This window comes from Aquila chrysaetos, chromosome 19 (assembly GCF_900496995.4).
Source record: "Aquila chrysaetos chrysaetos chromosome 19, bAquChr1.4, whole genome shotgun sequence".
Classification (NCBI taxonomy): Eukaryota; Metazoa; Chordata; class Aves; order Accipitriformes; family Accipitridae; genus Aquila; species Aquila chrysaetos.
This window is the reverse complement of record NC_044022.1, coordinates 10047131-10066953: the sequence shown is the minus strand read 5'-3', so window position 1 is coordinate 10066953 and position 19823 is coordinate 10047131. Positions and strand designations below refer to the sequence as shown.

The window sequence follows — 19823 nt, the reverse complement described above, 5'->3', positions numbered from 1 at the left end:
TAGAGGACAAAATTGATGACAGTACCAAGCACACACTCCTTTTCTATTACGGCTTTATTTATTTTCTTTTTTCCGTTTTATAACCTCTATCACAGAGCACATTTTGCGTCCTGCGCCAAGAGCTCATTTTCGGGGTTATATTACCCCTAACTGTGTCTTTTCTTCAACTCTTGTGCAACCTCTTAACCTTCCCACGGGCCGGGACGGCCTAGGGCACCGCGACGCGCCCCTGGCGGCCGAGCCGAGCCGAGCCGGGGCGGGGCGGGGCGCGGCGGGGCGGGCCGAGCCGAGCCGAGCCGGGCCCGGGCCTTCCCCCCGCGGCGCGGCCGGCTGACGCGCTCCGCCTGCGCCCAGCCCCGCCCCCGACGGCCGTGTGCGTCCCACGCGGGGCGGCGGGGGCAGCATGGGTCGGGCCGGCAGCGGCGGCGGGGGGCCGGCGGCCATGGATCCGGTGCGCAGTTTCGAGCGCTGGAAGAAGAAATACACCCGGCGGACGAGGAGGCTGCGGCTGCAGCGCAAGGAGCGGAAGCGGCCCGAGTGGCAGGTGGAGCGGGAGGGCATCGGCCGCCTGGTGCAGCGCTACCCCGAGGTACGGCAGGGGCGGGCGGCCGGTGCTGCGGGGCCGGGGCCGGGGCCGGGGCCGGGCCGGGCCGGGGAGCGAGGGGCTCTGCAGGGCGGGGACGGGAGGGCAGCCGGCGGGTGGGCATGGCGGGCCTGCGGGGGGCGGAAGAGCGGCCCCTCTCCTCCTGTTGTGTGTGTGGGGGTAGGGCTGTGAGGAGGAGGAGGGGGGGACCTGTGTGTGGGGGGGGTGTCCTGGGCAGGCGTGGGGAGCACCCCTAGTTGGCAGGGCTGTTCCTCTGGCTGTTGGCGGTGCCTGTGGGTAACAGGTTTGTTGGGTGCCGCTGCTCTGTGGCAGGCAGAAGGGCTTTCACCTCCACGAGGCAGGGACGATCCTCCGTGCCTTTCCTTTCTCCCCCCAGGCAGAGGAGGAGAGGGCAGTCACCGCAGTCCCAGTGGTCCTGGTGGAGGTGACTGTGGGCAGGCTGTGGGGCCGGGGGTAGTGAGACCCTCGGGAGGGCAGTCAGTAGTTGAGAGCGCAGTGAGGAGGAGGTTGGAGCAGATGGTGGGAACAGTTGTGACCGCTGCTACTTGGCCCTTCTGTCCAGGCAGCATGTTGTTTGTCTCCACTGAAGATGCCCGACGGGCAGAGATCACACTAGAAGAGTGTGTCGTTTAACCTCAAGTCAGGAAACAGGTATTTCAATATTAGAGCCGGGGTTAGTGGTGTTGGTTTTGTCACTCAGATTCCCTTGAATCCCTCTGGGAGATGGCCGGCTTTTGAGCTGTAGTGTTGCTCTACATCCTGCCAACTTTTGCTTGTCTGTAATTTCCAGTGTGAGAATGACTGCAGCAGATAAACAAGAAAAAATTAAACAATAATGAAGAGATAACCAAGATACTTTGTTACTGGATTTTTTTTTTTTCATTTGCTGATATATGCTGCCACACATTTGCCATCAGATGAAAATGTGAAAGATGGAAAACTGATGGAAAATGTGAAATTTAGTTTCAATGTGTCCAAATCTTGGGACTATTTTCTGTGTTACCTGTTCATAGATGATCTGTTATCTGTTGATCCAGTGACTTTGTTGTCTAACTGTAAGGCTGTTGATGAACATTGTCTTCTCCATCCAGTCATGCTCATGAAAAGCATTAACGGCCTAACTGATGTGCTGGGGAGCTGTTTGTGTAAACTCTTTCTAGTCTGCTTTATGTCAAATTAGTCAAGTTAGATCAGAATACCATTTGAAGTATTTGAAATGAGCTGGCTGCTCTCACCTAGTGCAGATTAGAGAGAGCTCACAAGTACATATTCCCAGCAGATTAACGGAGGCAGTAGTTTCAGACAGGGAAACAAACTAAGTAGAAGTTGGTGGTGTTTTCCCCTGGTGCATGTCGATACGGAATAGATCTATCAGAAGATCTACCTCTAACACCAGTCCTTACTCCTGCCATTCAGACTTTAATTAAAAGTAAACCAGTATCTTTGGAGTTTCAGGGTACTAAAACAGATCATTCTTGTGCTCCTGGAGGTTTGTAGGGCAGAGAAATAACATAGGAAGCTTTGTGACATGGCCTTTCTTAACATTCCTGTGCCTCGCTCTTTTAATACTGGTCTCACTTTTTTCTCTTTTTGGACATCTTTAAAAGAGCTAGGCTTATGCATCTAATGATTTTTAAATTGATTTAGAGGAGTTTAAGGTAGAAGAGAAGAACAATATTTGTGTCCTTTGTGATTAATATATCCATTCTTACAGGGTTATCTAGAGTTAAAAAGAAGTTGACCACTGAAATACTTAAAGCATCCTTAATTATTTAGAACAATTTCACATTGCTGCAATAGCCCATTTAATGTGTCACAAACCTGTTAAAATCTATCCCTTTAGTTGCACATAATGGTTTGCTTGAATTCTTTTTTTGATGTTAGTAAGATAGTTTTCCCTCCTGTAGGCATACTGTTTTCCTGTGGGGACAGCCTCTTGGTTGAAATTAAACTGAACCTGTATACATCACTGAGTTGTGATCTGTTAGCATGCAAAATAATAAGACTAGGAATTAGCCCAATATGCAATATTGCACGTGATATATAATGTCTTCAGAATTGCCAACTGAATTTGGAAATATTTGTCAGAAATTACAATCTGTGAAAGTCGAGAAAAGACTTTTTTTATGGTGATTTTTGATGGTTTTTTTCCCCTTCCCAGAACTGTACTAGCTTGAAGTGTGTGCTTCGCAGCACAAGTAGGTTTTATAAAAACAATTCACCTTTAAGTAACATTTGGCAAAAGTTTAATTGATCTGCTAGGACCCAGTGAAAGTTTGAAATCTACCTTGCAAGAGCTTTGTCTTGAAATATGTCAAAAATGGGTTTTAGAAAGGGTGTTATTACCTTTTATCTAGAGATGAAATACATGCATTAAATTACCTTTCTTGTTTTTGCTAGAGAGAACTAGGCTGAAAAGAGTAGTGTTGCGATCTAGGTGCTTTAAACAGGTTTAAACCCTCAGTTTTCTATAATAGCAGAGCCTGCAGAAGGCTTGGTACTTCAAATAAATATAAGGCTGATCTGACAGCTCAGTAGCTCTTCATTTGAGGCCTTCTCTGGAATTGTTATCATGAGTTGTCAGGAATGTCTGAGGACCATTTTGCTTGGTCCCTGTGTTGGGAGATTTCTGTTCAGCAGTCTGTCGGAGATAAACGATACCTTATAGAAATGCACAAGTTGTGTAAGTTCCGAGTTTGACATTTAGAAATCTCAGCTTATGGATGCTAGTGAGTATGCATTCAAAGATGTGTAGTCTACCTTCCTCTTCATCTGCTCAGACTTTATAAATACGGTAGTCTCTCTCTCTTCCCCCCCCCCCCCCCCCCCCCCCCCCGAGTTCTGTGGTTTTTTTCTGTCCTGCTGCTATTGGTGGTTGTGAACTTTGCCAGTGGAAGCTGTCAACATATTTTGATGATGTCTATCCGCTAGAACAGACTTGAAAGTATTACATTTTTCTTAAGATCTCTACTTGACATCTCAACGTTTTTGTAAATCATTGAGCTAACTCATGGACTCAGACGCATGCTCCTGGGGGTTTTGTGTGTGTGTAATTAACAGCTCTCAAGTATGCTGTAGAGGTGGATGTACACAGAGAAGTAAATTAGTAGGTGTCAGGACAATGAACTACTTTTTTAGTATGTTTTGTACCCTGTAGGACAGCTCTAAAAAATTAAGTATACCAAGCGCTAGAGGTTGGTGAACCTGGTGAGCTTCACGATGTAGGTGGACTCTTCTTGTCCCAGTCAGGTAGATGCAAGATTGCTGCAGTTCTGGGTCCCCAGGTCTGGAGGCTACAGAAGTTCTGATTTTTGGAGATACTGTATGTATGTGAAATGCTTAGCATGAAGTTTAATTGCAAGTTATATCTGGGGCTTGTGGCACGGTGCATTGTAGAAAATTTAGACCCTGCTTGCATATTTCAGTATCTTTTAAAATGTGATTTGTAAATTTTTTTTTTTTTTTTTTTCCTGAAGAATACTGCATCCAGTTTTGGACCCTCCAATAAGAAAAAGACATCAATAAATGGATCCAGTTCAGTGGAGGGCCACTGAGATGGTGGGGGTCTGGAGCAGTTGCCCTGTGAGGAGAGGCTGGGGGAGCTGGGCTTGTCAGTCTGTAGCAGAGATGGCTTTGGGGTTGGGACAGGGACCTTACGGAAACCCCCAGTGCCCATGGGGAGATCATTGAGGAGATGGTGCAGGGTGGAAGAGCAAGAGACAACATGTGTAAGTTGACAGAAGAGGGGCTCAGCCTGGAACACTTTTTCCCAATGGGGACAGTCAGGCAGAAGCACAGGTTGCCCAGAGAGGCCGATTGGTCTCTGTCCTTGAACGATTTCAGGACTGGACTGGATGAAGCCCTGAGCAGCCTGATCTGACCTCAGAGCTGACCCGCTGTGAGCAGGAGGTTGGAGCAGAGGCCTCCTAAGGTCCCTTTCCACTTGAATTGTTCTGTGATTTCATGATGGATCTGAGCTTTAAATTGTGCTGTTAGCCTGTGTGGTTAAATACTTAATAAACAGTTTATGGTAGAAGAGCGGTTTGGCTTAGGTCAAACTAGTATAGATTGCCTGACCAGCTAAATTGGATCAGGTCATACTGAACTACTACATATTTATGTTAACAGCAACTTTAAGAATGCTATTTAATATCTCTGTTATGCTTAGATTGTAGCACTGATTAAACTTACTTTGTTTCAGATAAATGCAAGCGAAATTCAAAGATTTTCAGATTTTCCATTGTCAAAGAAAACACTAAAAGGTGAGTACAAAAGTTTTTTTTTGGAAAATAGTTTAAGTAAAAATGAATGCTTTATTTATTTATCTGCATCTGATTTTTTTTTTCTTTTTTTTTTTTTTCTCTTTAAACTAAGTTTTAGATAAGTGTTGCCATGTACAGTGTTTTCTAAATGGAGGAATACATCTCTGGGCAAGACAAAAATAAAGTGTTTTGGTTTTTTTTTCTCTCCCCCTGCCCCCTTTCCTCTCCCGCACTCTCTCTTCTCTTCCCACGCTGCAAATACTAGGATTGCAGGAAGCTCAGTATCGCATGGTAACGGAGATACAGAGGCAAACCATAGGTTTGGCTTTACAAGGTAAAGATGTACTTGGAGCTGCAAAGACTGGATCAGGCAAAACCTTGGCTTTTATTGTCCCAGTAAGTAATTTACATCCTTCCATTTGTACTTAAACCAAGTTATCCGGGAAGTACTGGATGTCAAATAGCTTCAGTTAATAGATCCTGGGAGAAAAGTTATGATTCAACTGATGTAGATGTTCCAAGAAAGCCAAGATAGTAATTAAGTAAAATTATTATGCTTGAGGTTCTGAAAGAAGTGTATTTTTGACCCTAGGAGTGTTTGGACACTTAGAAGTTCCATTTTGATCCTTACATTAGTAGGCCCTGTGTGATTTAGGAAGTGCTTTGTTTTTCTTTCAGGACTCTGTTTTCCTGGTGCAACTCTAGCTGTCCAGTTCTTTTAAAATTTGAAAACTAAGTGTATGAAATAGAACGGTGAAATTTATTCAGTTCCTTAGACTTTTTTTAGATGAGTGGTTTTCACCCCTTTGAAATTTTAGTATTTGGACCTTATATATCAAATTTAAGCTTAGTGATTGTGGACTTCCGTTTCCTTGTTGTCTTTTGTGAACTCCTTAGAAATCGCTTCTAGGCACATGCGGGAAAACAGGATGAAAACCCCTGTTGTGAATAATACATGTTTGACTGTTCTACTCAAAACATCATGCTCTGCATTTCATTTCTTTAAGTTGAAAGTATAATTGAGACGTTCGCTTGAAGTGCGCATATAAGTGGATACAAAACCCATCATGTTATGATTAGATAAAGGGAAGAATATATGTTGTTTTGATTATGGAGGTTTTTTTGGTTTAAACATTACTTGCATTTTTGTGAGCATGAATTTCTTTGGATCCTATTCTGTTAGTAACTGTAGGAACAGTAGTAGGTGTTTTGAATACCCTCTCTAGTTGAGAAGATTTATGCTTTATGCTGTTTTTTCTTTTAAATTATTTTTTATTAGTAAAGAATAAAAAAATGTGTGTGGCTTCAAAAGCTAGTCTTGTGAACTTGAGAAATAAGTGAGATTGCTCAATTAGTTAATCTAGAAGCAGAAGTACTTTGTTTTATGAACCTTATTTTAAAACAGTTGTGGGGGAGAAAAGGTCTAAGAGAGGAGCTGGAGAGATGAGGAGTGGAAAAAAAATTGTACAAGAATGCTTAACAGCCTTTAGTGTTTCGGAATGCTTCAGATATTCATACCTATGAAATCTTTGTGTTAGGATTAGCTGACTAAGTGTTTCTGCAGTGTGAATTCATAAGAGGAGGAACAGTCCTGGTCTGAGGTGTATGGCAACTTTAGTTGGAATGCTCTGTTCATAACATGTGTGGATAGTACTGCTTCAAGTCTGTAACCAGAATTAAAGCTGCAATAATTTGACTTTCTGGTTCCCACAAAACCTTATGAGCAGGAAAGTTTCTCATGTTTTTCTACATCTGATTTCTAATCTTGTATAAATGATTAAGTCCTAATTTCAAGAATTTAGCAGAGTAGGATTAATTGTGCAGTAAAATGTTTACGATTTACCACTCATAACTGTCTGTCATAGATTGGTACTGGGGAACTTTGCTACAGCAAGTATCATTACCATCAGTTAGAACTGATATGTAATCAAACTGTGAAATGTATACCGATGTTTCTTCAAGTCATTATTTTAATTAGTGTAGCTTTCTTTTTTTTATGACACTTTTTGTTACCAATTTGTTGTTGTTACATATTTTTCTCCTGAGATTTTTATAATGCTAATTTTTTTCAGGCTTTGGAACTCCTTTATCGCCATCAGTGGACTTCAGCTGATGGATTGGGAGTTTTGGTAATATCACCTACTCGGGAACTGGCATATCAAACCTTCAAGGTTCTGCGTAAAGTGGGAAGGAATCATGAGTTCTCAGCTGGCCTTATCATTGGAGGAAAGGTGCGTCCTCTCTCGGAGTTTGCCATATGGAAGCATAAATGAGTGCTATATTAAGTGCTAGTTTAGGAAGAAACCCTGGAAACAAAAAGTCAGGGAAGAGAGTGGTTAATGGGAACCTATTGGTGACCCACTTGTTTTCCTGTCTGTGTACTCCGTGTCTTTTGAAGCTTTTGCATATTTACAGTGTTTCCAGGTTACATGACTGGATGGACCTTCCTGCCAAGCCTTCCAGGACTACCCTGTTAATTTAGATTAGTCTGAAATGGTTTTTGCTCAAGCTACAAGTGTGAGCATGCTGAAGAAATTGTGATAATCTCTGTAGAAGGCGGAAAGGCTGATCCTTGACTGTTCTTTCTAAAAACTATCAATAGTTTAAGCTGACCTAACCATCTCTGGTACTGGGCTTCTAATGTAAACAACTAGAGCTAAACTGGTTTAACTCTTTTTCAGGATCTGAAAGAAGAGTCTGAAAGAATCCACAACATAAATATGCTTATTTGCACTCCAGGACGGCTTCTACAGCACATGGATGAAACTTCATATTTCTATGCATCTGATCTGCAAATGTTGGGTAAGTTTTTCGAGTACTTGAAAGTACTCAGAAATATTTTGTAACAGTTCATAATTGTGTGGAGCACGTCCTTGAGTAAAAAGTTTATCCTAGTCATGGTATGTAGATGAAATGGCATTTAAGTTCACACATGTACAAATTAAAATAGAAAACAACAAAACCCCTTTCTTGTGTGTCCTCTCTCTGAAACAGTTGCTGAGCCTGCTTTCCTTAGGATGATAAGAACAAGTACGTGAGTTAGTAAGGAACCCAAAACCAAATGTAGTGTTCCATATAATCCTTTAGATCTGTCTTGGCTAACACTGGCCTTTCCTTTCTGGCTATGGCTCTTGTGTTTTTCCTGACACGATAATTTACTATATGGAATATCCATTGCAGTGTTTGTATTTTGGGCCAGTTGTAGAAAACACTTTTCTTTGAATTTTAAGACAGATTGCTGTTCCTTTCATTGTTTTGTTAGCATATTTACTGTTGTTTCTTTTCATCCTTCCAACCTGAATAAAAATTTAAGTGTAATGAAAAGGGTTGCCTGCCACTAAGAACCGCATAATCTTTAGCATAGCTTGAGGAACTTAGAAGCAATTAAGAAGCCAATGAAGCTGATAAAATGTGAAATTATGCTTGCTACACTTAGTACAATTCATGGCAGTTAGACAAGAATAGCATGAAATGTAGGCCCTTTTCTTAAAGCTTTGTCTCTGTGCTACTCTGTTTATACCCTGTGTTTCAATGGTAGATTGAGCTTAGATACAGAAGGGTCTGTTTTGCTCCGTCATGAATAGTAGAGCACTCTTTTATATTCCATGCTTTTGTTTCAGTAATAGGACAGGGAGTTTGTAATTTGCAGTCTGTCTGCAAATTGCTGAAATGTTTACTTGAAATGCTGATCTTTTGTGCTTCGGTGTGTGAAACTGAGGGCTGTAATGCATAGATTATGGGAAATGCTATGGTTTCTGTTGCCTTTTTTTTTTTTTTTTGGAACATATTATATGGAGTACCTGAATAAAAAAAATCCTGTCATACACAGTAATTAAGTTAATCTGTGCAGTTTAAGTAGGCATGGAATTTTGTACTATATGGATTTAATGTATGATTTTTTTTTTTAATAAATAAAGCTAAAACTGGATTTTCTCAAATCTATCTCTCAATTCAGTTCTTGATGAAGCTGATAGAATTCTAGACATGGGGTTTGCTGATACAATGAATGCCATCATAGAAAATCTACCTAAGAAACGCCAGACCTTGCTTTTTTCTGCAACACAAACAAAATCAGTGAAGGATCTTGCACGGCTTAGTCTGAAAGATCCAGAATATGTTTGGGTTCATGAGAAAGCCAAATTCAGGTATGTTGGGATAATTTTTTTTTTTCTGGGGGGGGTTAAACAGATAGTAATCCTACTTAACTGCTTCTCTGACTGTCAGTTCCCTGAATCAGAAGTTAGGCTGTGCATCTTCCTCCTTCCTACAGTGTCTGATCCTGTTGTGTGCCTTCCTGAAAGCAAGGGGTTTCCAGATAAGAGGGTACTAGTTCTGACCGAATCATTACAGGGAGGCCAAACCCGCACTTCTCTTGTGGATCCTCAGGCAGCTTCTCAGACTGGAAATTTGTTTCCTCAGGAGCAAGCCCTAGCGTGGATTGTAGCCTCAGTGGAGTAGTATCCCGGCTCCAGCAGCACTCACTTGTGTATTGCTCCTTTTGTTTGTTGTTTGGCTTCCTTGCTTCCTGCATGTGCATACTTAGCGTGCAGAACCACCAGATGTGTTGCACAATACAGTTCCTCTGTGTGCTGTTCATAAATCTGGCTTTCCGAGGAAATGCTACCCTATTGGGAAAGTGCAGGATGAAAGTCTTGTTTGTGTATTCAATATTAGGTGCCCAAAGAAAAGCATGTGGTGTTAGTCCATGTGCAGTAAGTCCTTTGGCTTCCTGACATGCTGGGTTTACTGTGTATGTTCAGGACTCCAGCCCTGTGTGCATGAAATAAATTTCTCATGCCATGCAGTTTGGATCAGAATGGGAGGCCCTTGCTAGAAGTGAAACATGTGTTCTGCCAAGCTCAAAAAATTTAATATGTCACTAAATGAAAAAATGTACGTGTTGCTTTTTGGCACTTTTTTTTCTTTTGAAATCTAAATGAAGAATTGTTATTTAATATTTTGCATTTCTATGGGCTCAATCATCTAAGTGTCAAATTGCTTATGAGCATGTATGATTCTTTTTCTGCTCTTCTATGAAACATGCGTATATTTCCACATGTAAGATGCAGGAGAAGGGTGAATTATAGTGATAAAAATGGCTTTCCCAAGAGCAAATGAAAAACCATCAGCAAAATGAACAGCAAGCCAGGTTGAATCTTGAGGCAGTTTGATTTAATTATCTTGGTATTGTACTGCAAATACCTTTTTTTAATCAGTAGTACTATCAAAGGCATCTTAAATAAGCATGATTGCCAGAAAAAATTGTGTGGCTAATATCCTCTTAGCAGAAGAGGATGTACAAGCCTAGTATGTAGTCTTCATTTTGAGGACTGACTGTACATCTGTTTCACAGATCTTGCATTTTTTTGTGAAGTCTATTTTAAAGTACCTTTAATTTTTTTAAATATTTGGGAGAGTGCAATTAGATAATACATTGAATTAAAAAAAAAGGAAAGTATTAATTTGTTTTAGAATTTACTGCCTTAGTATATAATAGGTTATTGCCTTATGAAAACAGTTTCCTCTGAAAGACTTACAAAGCAAAAGGTGCTGTGGCATAATTCAAATGGAATAGCAGAATAAAAACAGGAACAGTGTCTTTTATTTTCATCCTCCCAAGTGGCCACCTTTAGTAAAGTAATTTTGAATACCCTTGGTCTGTTTAGGGTGAAGCAGAGGGACTGTAAGAGATGAGCATTTAGATGTATTTCAAGAGCAAATATGCCAAAGAATTTTTTTAAATTTTTTTTTTTTTTTTTTTTTTTTTTATTTTGTAAAGAACGGAAAGGTGAGTTAAGATGACAGTTCAGAGCTTTACAAAGTCATTTTGCATGTCAGGGTGTAATCAGTAGAAGTACATCAATGCTCTTTTTTGTGCGTGATTAGACTGTGCTTTGACATTGCCTTAAGCCCAAATGATGCTTTAATAGGACTAATAGACAAAATTGCATTTTAAGTCAAGGCAATTTGAATGTCGCTGCTTAGACATGGAAGGAGTTTGGCTTGCTAGTAGTAAATGAATTTAGAGGTAATGTCAAAAGTTGTCCCCTCCTACCCACTGGCTTTTAGTAAGGAAATTGATTTGTCTTTCAAGAGTAGCTTTCTAGTGGAGCTGCTAAGACTTGTTCTGCAAAGTGGCAGAACTTTCCAGCCTAACTTTTTCTTTTCTCCTTTTTCTGGGTATTTGTCAGACACTCTTGACTTAAAAGAGGTCAGGTGGCTCTGTAAATATTGTATGCCTGTATATTCTCTCTCTTCCCTTCTTTTCTTTCTTGTTTTAATGTTATGAGAACTAATGGTGTCTAAATGTACTTTCTGGGTTGTTTTTTTTTTTTTTCTTTTTCTTTTTTTTAGTACCCCAGCAACTTTGGATCAGAACTATGTTGTTTGTGAGCTTCAGCAAAAAGTAAACATGTTATACTCCTTCCTGAGAAGTCACTTGAAAAAGAAGAGCATTGTGTTTTTTGCAAGCTGTAAAGAGGTATGGCTATTACCCCCACTTCCCCTTCTAAAACGATTAAAATGAAGATATTCATGTAGATGTCAAGGCACCAGAGAAGTGAGATTCTGGACTAGTTTGCAACAGGAAACTGGGGGAGAAACCAAACCTCACTTACTTCTGTAGGCATGTCATGCAGGGCCTGGCTGCTGGTGTTACCGAAAAGCTCGGAATGAAGAACTTATCAACACCAATTTAGTGTAGATAAGCAGACACTTCTTTATTGACGGCCGGGTGCGCGGGCGAGTCCTCTCACGAACCACGCACACCTGTCACCAAAACAATACACCTTATATTAGGACTTATTGATGCATATTCATTAGATTTCCAAGAAAAGTTATACATATTCATTAGACTTCCGGGAAATTATCAGCATATGTAAATGTCCTTTACGCAGGCGCACTGAAGGTCTCTGGTGGTCCTCAGGAGTCCTCTGGTGGTCTTTCATAGTCTTCCTCACTCGTCCGTTTCTTGACCTCTCAGGTGTCTCCAAGCAACAAACTGGTGTCCATAACGGTTTCCTTAGTTTCTAAAACAAACACTACAAGGCTACCAATCTTTGTCAAGACTTCTGTGGTTAAATGATTTTGAACAATACTTACGGTTACACATTATAGATTTTCTAAGCTCCTAAGTTCCTAAGGCTACATTTCAAACTTAACACTCCCATACTTATGCTTCACAATTTTCTACTTTTTAGTCAAATCAAACTCTTTTATAATCAGATTTTAATTTCTTTATCTTGTTATCTAAGTTCTAAATGTTCCTACTAGATGATTTTAGCCAATTTCTCCGGTCTTGGTACGGGGCTATACAGGGGATTTCACAACAGACACTGGTTGGTGGTTAAATGTATAAAATACAACATACATATGATTTTGCTAAAATGTTAAAACTAAATATGATTAATTCTAACTAACAACAAATCAATGACAAATCAGTAACACTGGGAAGCTCAGCGACCCAGGCTCGATGCAGGAGGGTCCGGGACACCTCAGTTTACTCAGCCGTTTTTGTGCTCTGCTGTTAAAAATGAATGCCAAAAGTTATGTCACTAAGGGCCAGCTATTTCGGTTTTGTCTCATGACACACCTCGTAGTTGGGTTACAAAGTATTTTAATAGTTGTACCTACTTACTTTACAAGGTTTTAAATCTGCCTATATAAGAAACTATAATTGTGAAATAGCGCAGGGAAAGGTTTTTCTTATGGTTACATAGGAAGTAATCCTTCAAATATCTACTTATATAAATGTCTGGGGACTATTCTGTTGAAGCTACTTGTATGTGTTTGTATAGCACAGGTATTTTATTCCTGTAACTACTGCACATATTGAATATTTTACAACATACAGTGGTCTAGTAAATATTTGTTGCAGCTCTTCCACTTGTGCAAGAAGTTAAAATACTTTTGTTGTTCTGCAGCTGGCTGGTGAGTACAGTGAGGTGGTTGGCTTAGTTGTACAGAAGTCCTCTGAGCTGCCGCTGTTCCTGCAATACACGCAGTTTCTGTAACTGTTTTCGTAAAAAAATATTAGATAACTGCCTGCTGTAAAATAATGCTACATCATGGTACTGTATGTGAGAGTAAACAGACTGCTTTTATAAGAGAAGCTGTTGAAGCTTGAAATAGTAAAACAAGACTGTGTAGACTGCTTTGGGTAGCATGCATAAGACGCTACAACCCTCCAGTAATGTCTAAAAGCAGTGCTTCTGATGGACTTTCGATACTTCGGTCCCTTGCATACAGCCTAACTAGTCATGTCCCAAGTCGTTCTTGCTGTTACCTATTCTGGGTCCTTTTAGGAAATGCCATCAAAAGGCATGCCAATCTTTTGCCACTGTTGTTTCCTCTTTTAGTACCTAGGCATGTGACAAAGCCTCAAAATAGGATCTCTTGTCTCTTATGTAGAGAAAAGTGTATTTTATTTGATGTGGTAAGTCAGTTGCTATATACTGGATAGGATCTTAACAAGTTTAACATTGCATGGTAAATTTCGCCCCCCTGATTTGTTGCGTAGGTCCAATATCTATTCAGAGTGTTCTGTAAGCTTCAGCCTGGTCTTCCTGTACTGGCGCTCCATGGCAAGCAGCATCAGATGAAGAGAATGGAGGTCTACACTTGTTTTGTTCGGAAAAAGGCAGCAGTACTTTTCGCTACAGATATTGCGGCTCGTGGCCTGGGTATGTACCCAAAGAAGCAATAGTTATTCACAACGTGATGATCTAACCCTACTGAGACTTTATAAGACTATGCTCTGAAGACCAACCTGATTTGTAGGAAATGAAGCTGTAGTTTGCTTAAGAGCTCATTAGGGTATCTCAGAAGAGAGATGCTTCTTAGAGTTCTGCCGTTTCTTTACTGAAGATGCCCACTTCATTTGTGCTTATTTTTTCTCTGTCCCAGAAAGACCTATGTTGTCACTAGTTTTGTAATGGCATTTGTTATCGAGGTATTCAGTGGAAGCTGTCTTTTATTTATTTATTTAAGTCTAGACAGTCTAGTTTTTCCAGCCATGTTCTGTGACAAATACCTGGAGCAAGAGAAAAACGGAAATAGTGATGTATTTGCTTACTACATGCCATAAGGAGAGATTTCAGCAGTTTTAAGTATTTCTCATGTGCCTGTATCATGTGGGTTATTCCAAAGGATATGAAAAATTACTAACCTACCAGTATGTGGAAATGAACACCTGAAGAAATTTTAATGTCTGAACTATGAATGGCATTATAGGACTGTATTCTTAAGGAGGCAGAAAAATAGATGAGGGAAAAAGTAGGAGTATTTATAGGACCTGTTTTGGCTTGAGTTTCTTTCCTCTGGTCATTACCTGCTGAATTATGATTTACTTCTGTATATTTTCAGTGGATACTTTGGACTTTGGTGGTTTTTTGGTTTTTTTTTTTTTTGTTTTGTTTTGGTTTTTTTTTTTTTACTTGGAGGCATTTAGGCATGACAGAAGACTGTTTTCAGGAGTCTACGTGTTCTTCTTTCAGATAGTAAACTCCATTGTCCAAAATGCAAGGTTTTGTCAGTATGCTACAAAAGGAAGAAAGGTGCTCTAAAAACTGAAGGCAGAAATGAATACTGTTTATCGTACCTTCTACACTGCTGAAATCTCACTAGTGAGGATCTAATACGGTAGTTTGGGTTTAGAGTGTAAGTATAGTTGTGGAATACAGCATAGCTACAGATTTGGTCAGGAAGTAACACAAACTTACTCCAATGCAAAACATGCCGCTGCTGGGTGAAGTGCAGCAGTTAGAAAATGCTTATTAGTAGTATCATTCGCATTCAATGTTGACTTCTTTGTCAGGTTTGGTTACCCCCTCCCATCTTTGAGAGGGACTATGATATTTCTGTATGGGGACAGCTGAAGGAGTGCTGCCTCACCACAGCTAACTTCAAACCCTGGTGGTGTAAGATATTGATACTGTAGGTGAAAAGTGGGTCAGATATTGTTATTTAAGTATTAAATGTAGTGGTGTTTTATCATCTGTGTGACACAAAGCATGTCTGTTCTTGTCAAGTGTGAAATTATGTTCCATTCCGTGCACTGTCATAATTTAGGAAATGAAGACACCATTAATTTTAGCTTTCTTTGATGAAGAGGGTGATTGTTTATGATATGCTAATACATGCAATTAATTTTATTTTTATTTCGGAGGTTGCACCCAATGTCCGTAAACTGGTCTAAATGATGGTTCTTATAGGAATTAATGCTCCAAAATAGGAGGATGCTCTTGAATAGGAGGATTTCGAGTATAGTGAGGTTAAATTTTGACATATTTTTTTCTTTCTACAGATTTTCCAGCAGTGAACTGGGTCATTCAGTTTGATTGTCCAGAAGATGCAAACACATACATCCACAGAGTGGGAAGAACAGCCAGGTTTGTTTTCACTTTTCATTAATATTGTAATGTTTAACAAAAGACCCTTTTGATTACTTAAGAGTAATGGTTTGACTTAATAATTTCTTAGTGAGCTTCAGAGACTACTTACAGCAGACAGAAAAAATAGCCCCAGTTGTTTAATTTGATCAGGGAAGATTAATAGTGAGGAAGCAAAAATCTTTTGTAATTGCCAGTATTACCTCAAAGGCTGAGTTGAGCATGTTGGTGGGTGGAAAATCTTGTTTTGCCACTGCCATTTATAGATAAAAAAAACTTTAGACTGTGGATCCAATTTCTTTGTGTCATTGAAGACTTCAAAAGGATAGAAATATTTTTTCCTTATTTTAATTTGGAGAGGAAGGAATCAAATAATGTTAATTACAGGTTAAATTTTTAATTTTCTAAGTCTTGTAGAATTATGTTCTTAGGGATAGCTTTAGTTAAAATATTTGTGGCTAAGCCTTTGTGATGGAAGGGAGTTACCGAGTTACACTGTTGAAAACCTGGTCCCTGATCTTTGAACTAGATTTTGAAGAGAAACAGAAGCTGTTATTGCATATAATTCAGTAGATCAAAACCTTTACGCAATTATCTGAAGCACAAAATGCAAGACCAGGCATTGTATCTTGTACATGATTTAATTTGTTTATAGTAGTGTTTGCAATATAGGTGTATGTCAAACTGAATGACAGAGCAGTTGCTTAGAATAGGACTTCAGCACTCTGCACTATAGGAATTTGAAATCTGTCTTCCTGGATGAAATGGCATTAAATTTTGGTGACAGTAATAGGAGTGTGTGCTTCTAGCCCTCTTTCAGAATGTGGAAGGTCTAGCTGTGTTTTCATTGTAATTGGTAACATTTCTGCCCCATTCTGTCCTGTGCTCTTCATTTTCCCATCTACCTGTTATAATAGAATGGAATAACAGACTTTTAAATGCTTTTGGAAGAAAAACTGTCTGTGAACAAAGTCAGTGAATGTTACGTATAATTAGATAAAACATGTAGCTATTTGGCTAAATTCAAACCTAGATGTAAGCCAATTCAAATCTAGATGTAATCTCATGCATACCAATTGAGTGAAAAGCATATAGGCTTAGTTAGAATTCGGGGGGGGGGGGGTGTCCCTTTTTTTTAATCCTGTGTGGCTTCCACAGAAGGCTTGTAATTTTGTCTTTATGGCATACTGTCATTGTGGAAGGGAAAACAATATATTTGGCACAGTTTAATTGGCAGTTTCTAGGAGACTTGTTGAGCTCTTCCCGAGCTGTGTCACTGAGTTAAAGCACCTCCCTGGAGTTATAATCCTCAGGCCTTTTCCCGATTCTCATTAGGTGCTGAGAAGAGTGATTTTAAGTAGGTTTAGAGAGGGGAAGCAGCTACATGAAGACAAATAACCCCCCTTTTCCGTAATGCTTTTAATAAAAATGTCACGCTGATGAGGATGTTAGCCTTGCAACCTTAAGGGTTTGTCTTCAGCAGCCTCTTAAATACAACCTTCTGTGGTTGCTTGAGGGACAGATTTAGACGAAAATTGGGACAGAGGGTCTGTCTTGTAGCCCATGGGCTGTGCTCGATGCCTGCCCCTTGCTTCACCGGTCTGTTATTTACATTCCCTTTTACGTGAATTTTTCAGTAGCCAGACCTTACTGAAATGGGGAGTACATCTGAGCAAGTTGTTTGAGCTGGCAGGGTGGTGACTGATAGTGAAAGCAAATTCCTTCTGTTGGAAAACCTTTATGGATATTTTCTGTTTCTTAATCTCATACAAAGGTCAAGGAAGGTTCTACCTACACTGGGCTTTCATTCTGGAGAAACATACAGGCGCTCTCTGTCCTTAAAGTAAAGCAGTCATGGAAAGAGGTTCGTTTAGTGAACTTAATGGCATGAAATAGATCTTTGAAAATAGAACAAGGGAGATGTCTAATAGTTTCAAGTAAATACTGTGCACTAAGTAAATACACTATTGCAGTTTTAGATGTGGATTGTTGAGAATGTACTTCTCGGTGAACTGGAAGTGTTGAGTAGGAAACTTCACTTGTTTTCAATAGCTATAGCTAGCATGAGAAGCTTGTGTTTTTTCTAGAAACTTGATAAAAATGAACTGAACTGCGGTTTAGTGGTCCTCATTAATGAGGTTAGAGATAATTACAAATTTTCATGGGTTATGAGAGTGTATAATTGCATAGAATGAAAGCTAAATGAAATATCTCAGCTAATTAAGAGACTGTGTTAAACTGTAATTAAAACTGGGATGCCAAATACTGTTTACTTTTGAAATCAAATTATTTTGTGATACAAAAGTAAACATGAAAGTCAAGAGAAATTATTTTGGGGATGGAGCTGAAAAAACTTTGACTAACAATCGCGGATGTGTTCCCACATCTGTTTTGTAGTTTTGCAAAGCCTTATCTAAGATGAAAGATAATGATTGATTTTTAAGTGGATAAGACCACTGTGTTCCCCAAGTAGCATTTTACTTGCATTTTATCCTGCTGAAGAACATAAATGCAACTCCTGCATTTTTGATTTATGGTAAAGTAAGATCAAGAAAATCTGGGCGTTGTCCAGTAATGCTTTTACTTTATGGTAGATTTGGCATATCTTGAGTGTGGTGGGTTTTTCTTTTTTTTGTTAAACTTGAAATGTAAGCTATGATTGGAGTGATGGGAAGCTATTTCTTCCAACTGCTTTCAAAGTATTTTTTTAAAGTCTTAACTAGTTCAGTAAAAGAGTTTCTAAAATACTGACAATATCATGGCCAGGCCCATAAATATTTTTTACTATATTTTTGCCACACAATCTCTTAGAAGTCTGTAATTTAAAATACTAGATCACAGTTTTTTCCTGTGGGTTTTAGTTTCAGAAATTCTAAGTAAATAAGAGCTGCTTGTAGCATTTGTCTGCAAAACTAATTTCTTCTGGCTTTTAATTTCTATTGATGCCTTCTGTTCTGTAGCCTATGAAACCTACAGTTGAAAATATTCTTTGATCAATTTTGTGAAACAAGTTGCAATGCCACTAGGGGACAGCAGAAGATAATAATTTTTGAAGCACACTGATTCTCACTTTTTTTTCCCAACTGTTTTTCCTAACGTAATTTGTAAGTTGTATGGCATGAAAAAACCATATATAGGGATGTTTTTCTTTCAGTCGTGATTGCATTGATGAGTGGAAAAGACACTGAAAAGTCTATTTTAGCTTTCTATTCATGCAGAAATATCTTGTATTTTGGATGTACCTGTATCCTGGCACGTCTCGGTAATTCATTTCTTTCTTTCCTAGCGTTACATTCCTCCTCCTACTCCGTATTTTTTTTTTCTTTTCCTTCAGAGAAGACTATTAAAAACTGTTACTTGAGTTTAGTGATTTTTCTGTCAGGAGTCTTTTTTTTTAAAGACACTGACAGTGGAATTTTAAACAGAATAAACCTTTTTGCTCTGCAGTTTTTATCTGTGATATGTCCAGAACTTTATATAGGCTTTAGGTCTGACTTGGACTTCTGATGGTATTTAATCCAGGCTAGTTGCTTAGGTTTCTTAGGTGCTTAAACTGATATAGGAAAGTCACTGTAATTTTGTTGTTGTTGTTAAATGATGCGTGCATACAGGCATGCATGTTCTGTCTAGCTCTACATATGTTTTTTTTTCTTTTGGTAAATCATGCTCTGAAAACAAATGAATAATAAAAGTTCATCTTCCCAAAGCAGGATACTCTGTTGTCTACCATCTTTGTAGTGGCTGGTATGATGATTAGAGCCAAGAAGTATGAATAAAGACTTAAAAGATCTATAGGTTTTTTTGATGCCTTGTGAATACTGAAGAATACACACACATCGAATTTTGGAAAGGTGAGAGGGGCAGGTCATATAAAGATCTTAGTCTGACATGAAGTAAAAAGCTTTGAAGCATGCTCCTTGGGGCTCTGCTTAAGTAACTGCACATTATATGTGTGAAAGTGAGACTAATAAGCCTTTAGAGTAATCCATGCAAGTGGCAATAAAGCATTTATATGTGAGTGACTTAATGGAACTTTTTTCCAATGGTGGAAGCTCGATTTATTTATTTCTTTTAATTGGGAAAAATATCCCAGGAATACATGTCTTGGGTCCTGAATAGACAGTACAGTCAAGATGGCAGCTCCTTGTTTGATTTTTTTTTTTTTTTTTTTTTTTAATTTAAGACCCACTGAAGCAGTTTCACTGATGTTTCTTTAAAAATAAATGCAGTATTTAGACCATCTTATATTATATTGCGGTCAAGTCATCATCCTAACTTAAGTAAAAATAGCTGCCAGTGGAGGTCACAAGAAATTGTTGACACCACATATTTAACTTGCAGTTCACATTATTAAATTCTCTAAAATTAAATGCTGTACCCTAGCTACGTTCCTGACAGTGGCCTGTGATGCTGCAGTTGTACTGACTGGCACTGTGTTATCCATTAGAATTCTCTTCATGATGGCATGGTATGAATGTTCCAATACACTGAAATATTAAGTGGCTAAGGTTATTACCTGCTGATATGAAGCTATACTGTAAGCTGTAATAAAAAATAAACAAACACATG

General features: G+C 39.2%; 1 protein-coding gene across 1 annotated transcript in view; it reads left to right on the top strand.

Annotated features, from left to right (window-relative positions):
* Positions 1-343: 343 nt before the first annotated feature.
* DDX10 (DEAD-box helicase 10) overlaps positions 344-19823 on the top strand; it is a 200710-nt gene continuing 181230 nt past the window's right edge. Inside the window, exons 1-9 of the mRNA XM_030042889.2 lie at positions 344-589; positions 4806-4866; positions 5132-5262; positions 6939-7097; positions 7548-7668; positions 8822-9011; positions 11221-11347; positions 13385-13547; positions 15170-15254. Of these exons, the coding sequence (XP_029898749.1) occupies positions 404-589; positions 4806-4866; positions 5132-5262; positions 6939-7097; positions 7548-7668; positions 8822-9011; positions 11221-11347; positions 13385-13547; positions 15170-15254 (1223 nt within the window). The 5' untranslated portion in view covers positions 344-403. The remainder of the gene's footprint in view (positions 590-4805; positions 4867-5131; positions 5263-6938; positions 7098-7547; positions 7669-8821; positions 9012-11220; positions 11348-13384; positions 13548-15169; positions 15255-19823) is intronic.